Below are 4,620 nucleotides of genomic sequence, written 5' to 3' on the forward strand. Positions count from 1 at the left end.
AAGAACACCGGTGACGGTGTTAAACAGTCAGAGTATGCGAGCATTATAGGCAGCCTTAGATATGTTGTCGATTGCACTAGGCCCGATATAGCTTATGTTGTGGGATTACTATGCAGGTTTACCGGCAGACCTAGTTTAGAGCATTGGTATGCTATTGAGAGGGTGATGCGATATTTAAAGCGCACCCAAAACCTATGATTACATTACCAAAGGTTTCCCGCTGTCCTTGAAGGATATAGCGACGCTGATTGGAACACTCTTTCAGATGACTCCAAGGCTACTAGTGGTTACATTTTTAGCATTGCCGGTGGGGCCGTTTCGTGGAAGTCTAAGAAGCAGACTATTTTGGCCCAATCGACGATAGAGTCCGAGATGATAGGGCTAGCTACCGCTAGTGAAGAAGCAGGCTGGCTCAGAAGTCTGTTATCCAAGATTCCCCTACGGGAAACATCGATCCCAGCCATCTAGTGTTACAAGTTAAGTGAAATGTTTTCATCTGTGCAAACATAATTAATTTTTGCCAAAAAAAAATTATATACTGTAATATCTAAATAAAAAGTATTCAGTTGAATACATCCCTTGTTTCATGATTTCCTTTTAATTAATCAACCAAAGAAAACCCCACGTTATGGTCAGTTACAGTTTTTACTTGGTCAATCCTTAATGACCCGTTATTCTCTCATGAACTTTACACACGTTCTTCATATTTTTTTTTGTAACAGTTTTTTTTTTCGTTACCTATATTTATCTATAAATAAAGGGTCGGCTGCTGGGATTTAAAATCAGTTTTATCAAAAAGTAAAATTACAGTGAGTTACCAGGGATATATAATATAAATTAGATACATCGTACAAAATAGACCCAAAGTGATCCAAAACTTGGACGATCGTGGACGAAGTGAAAATGCAGTTTGACAACAAAAACTTATGATAAGTCGAGATGAAGAAATATAGAATCTTCTTCTTTGATTGAAAATCTATCTGGTGCATTTTGTGTAACCGCCATGAATCTAGATGAAAGTCTCAATGTTGATGCAATTTTATCACATGAGAACGAAAGAGGATATAAGTTGTGTTTGGTAGTTAACTCAAAAAGTTTTTTGTTTTCTGTTTTCTAATTTTTGTAATTGTATTGAAAAACTGTTTTGTAGTTGTTTTCAAAAAGTTGTTTGGTACAGTTTTCATTTTTGTTTTTGAGAAAGTGAAAAAACTGAAAAAAAGTGTTTGGTATAGTTTTCATTTTTGTTTTTGAAAGAATGAAAAGAGAAGATGAGGAGAAAGAGGAGAGAAGAGAAGAAATTTTTTTTCAAAAACACATTTTATTTGTTTTCTGTTTTCTTTACTTTTTTCCAAAACAACTTCAAAAATTTTTGAAATTTTTTTCCGAAAACACTTTACCAAACATGTTTTCAATTTTTTCAACTCAAAAACTAAAAAACAGTTTTTGAGTTGCTTACCAAACATGCCCTAAGCTCTCCATAGTTACTTCTAGTCTATGCCATTGACTAAAGATCATGGTCAATAACAAAGCGGCGGTCGTCACACATTCAGGCATCGAGAGATTACTAAGGGCTCAAAAGAGTCTGAGAGGGTTAGAGAGCTTGTATACAACAACGAGGAATAAACTTGAACATTTTTGTGGTCTAAATTGTGGTTTCAATTGAAACGTTTGTAACCACTTAAGAAATTTGACTCGATTAGAAAAAAAATATGTTAGAACTAAGAGTGGTCTAAAAAAAGTTCGGCCCTCTAGTTCGATTAACAATTTTCATGTTTTGTTTTTTTTTACTCTAGAGCAACCGAAAAACCCATGAGAAGGAACGAACATGTATTAACATTTAACACCGTTCCAAATTCCAACTACCAAAAACAAAATGGCAAGATACAAGAAACGAAAAACCTCGAAAAAGACAAAATTACTTCCTCACCGAGAAAGAAAAAAAGAAGAAGATGGAATTTCAGTTTCTTTTGGTGGTTGGAAATTGGAATTCTCAATGGTGTTATTACATATGTGACATGTCGTATTTGTTTTTTTCTCTGTTTCCCACTGAATAGATAGAAGTAGAATAAACAGTGCAGAGAAAGAGAAGGACAAAAAAAAAAGAGAAAAAATAAAATGGAAAAGAGCTTAGCGATATCTGGCGGAGAAATGCTGTTCGTCGCTTCATCACATTCACAGCCAAACGCGACTTACTTATCGTGCGCACCAACCTGCTCTATCCTGCGCACCACCCGCCATGGCCACAGCCCTAGCAGCCTATCGGCATTTCCTTCCAAAGCTCGCCTTTTCTCCAACGCCTCTTCGCGCTCTCATCTCAGACGTCCTCGCATCTTTCTTCCTCGCTTGGTCGCTGCCTTGGTTCGTCTCTCTCTCTCTCTCATATTCGATTACTTGAGAATTTTCATTTGAATTACTGTAGTCTCGATTCTCAGTGAAATTTTGGAAATACGATTTTCTGTGCCGATAAAACTGAAAAAGTTCGTCTTTTCGGTTGTTTGGTTTGTTTTGTTGATTTTTACAGGAAGAAGTTGAGGAGAGTTATATAATGGTGAAGCCAGACGGTGTTCAACGAGGCCTTGTATGTATATTATATCTCTGTTCATATATAATTTAGTGTGTGTCTGTGTAATTTGTGAGTGTGTCAGCAAATTTTCAATATTCACTGCGTTGTTAGCTTTCATTAAAACCTAAAAAACCTCTCGATTTTCAATGTTTGAGTTTTTGCTACGAATAGAGGCATTGGAGTGGATGGACAATTTGTTATCCATGAATTAGTATTTGAAAATCTTTCAAGACTATGAAAAGTTCTTACTACTTTGACTACATGGTCTGAAATTGCCTTAGGTTGGTGAGATTATTTCAAGATTTGAGAAGAAAGGTTTTAAATTGATCGGACTAAAGCTCTTCCATTGCCCCACCGAGTTGGCTGAGGTTTGTCTATGGTGATTATAATGAATTATATATATATATATATATATATATATATATATATATATGTCATATGATAATCTTTGAGATGTTTGGTTCAGGAGCATTACAAAGATCTTAAGTCCAAGTCGTTCTTTCCGACTCTGATTGAGTATATCACTTCGGGCCCAGTTGTGTGCATGGTATGATTAATGATTCGAATCGAAACTGCTGTGTATTTCAAGTACTGCATTAAGAATTATAACGACGACGATGATGATGATGATATTGTTTATGATGATATGTAAGGCATGGGAGGGCGTTGGAGTCGTGGCATCGGCTCGGAAGCTGATAGGGGCAACGAATCCTCTGCAAAGCGAGCCGGGAACGATAAGAGGCGATTTTGCAGTGAATACAGGAAGGTTGGTATATCTCTGTATTTAAGGTTTTCTCTATATTAATGAAGTAATGCAATTTGGTTGCGAAAAAAAGGTACTTTCGGGGTCTGATTACAATATTCTTGGCAGGAACGTTATTCATGGAAGCGATAGCCGTGAGAACGGGAAGCGTGAGATAGGTAAGAAGACTTTGATTCCTTTGACTTAGAAATGGTTATTTCCTTGTAAAATATTTATTGGTAAACATGGTATAGTCTTGAAGGAAATTTTTCCAAGTCTTTTGAGTTGGGATTTTTTCTTTTTCTTTTTCGCTTGAATCTTCTTGAAATTTATGGTACTATTTATTCTTTTTCAATCTATAGGTCTCTGGTTCAACGAGGGGGAGATATGCGAATGGACTCCAGCTCTGACACCATGGGTGAGGGAGTGATCTTTCTCGAAAAAAAGTGATTTTGGAAGAGATATTAAGAAGAGTGCATAATGATCAATTTTTCAGCTGTGCTCTATTGATCTCAAGGCAATAAACTATGGCTAAATGCGTGTTTAGTTGCTTTTCTGTTTTAAATTTTTTCCTTTTATTTGACTGACATTGTACGCTTGTAATACTGTTTGTTCGCTCTCTTTACTATAATAAAACGCCTGAAAATTTTGCATGACGCCCTAAATAGCGGCAAATTAGAAAATGGCTAAAGGACAAAAAAGTTTGGGAATTGGACATGAATATTATCATTTTGGATGGTTTTAACCAAAATAAATAACTAAAAAAAATTTACAATTTATTACCAAACCTTTCATAAAGTATTAAACTTTGTGACAAGTTTGTCATAAGAAATGGATTTTGCGACAAGCTCCATATTAAACAATTTTTGGTAAAAAAAAAAGAAAAAGAAATGCAAAATAGTAATATATGTCAATTTCATCTGTTTATAGGATGGACTTTACACAATAGCTTACTCTCGCGGTGATCTTGAATGATATAACAATGCAGATACGATAAATCGAAACACAAAGGAGCATATCAAATTTTTATGCACACAATAGATGAGCATAAAATCACATCTGCAAAGAGGTTTATAACCCTACAGCGATGCTAGTTGTCTTATGTTCATTGGAAGACACGCTTCCGATCCACCGAAGCATTGTTTGCGAAAGCCTTGTAAGCTACTTCGGTCGGGTGGAACGAATCAAAGTGGACATGCGAGTTTCGGACAGGGCAAGGGTGTTTCCCCGGCTTGCACACACGAAATGGTGATACGAAACAACATGGGTTTGTGAGTCTTTCATACCTACAAAAAGATTTACACTAGCCGTTTTT

General features: G+C 36.0%; 1 protein-coding gene across 1 annotated transcript; it reads left to right on the top strand.

Moving 5' to 3' along the window:
* Positions 1 to 2,057: 2,057 nt before the first annotated feature.
* Positions 2,058 to 3,961, top strand: NDPK2 (nucleoside diphosphate kinase 2). Its single transcript, XM_089629343.1, has 7 exons — positions 2,058 to 2,358; positions 2,522 to 2,578; positions 2,845 to 2,931; positions 3,030 to 3,110; positions 3,217 to 3,329; positions 3,435 to 3,484; positions 3,668 to 3,961. The coding sequence occupies exons 1-7, from the start codon at positions 2,116 to 2,118 to the stop codon at positions 3,733 to 3,735; spliced, it is 699 nt and encodes a 232-aa protein (XP_089485469.1). The 5' UTR covers positions 2,058 to 2,115; the 3' UTR covers positions 3,736 to 3,961.
* The last annotated feature ends 659 nt before the right edge of the window (positions 3,962 to 4,620 follow it).

This window comes from Urtica dioica, chromosome 10, assembly GCF_054948205.1.
Source record: "Urtica dioica subsp. dioica isolate 48M chromosome 10, U.dioica_male_clone48M_v1_H2, whole genome shotgun sequence".
Classification (NCBI taxonomy): Eukaryota; Viridiplantae; Streptophyta; class Magnoliopsida; order Rosales; family Urticaceae; genus Urtica; species Urtica dioica.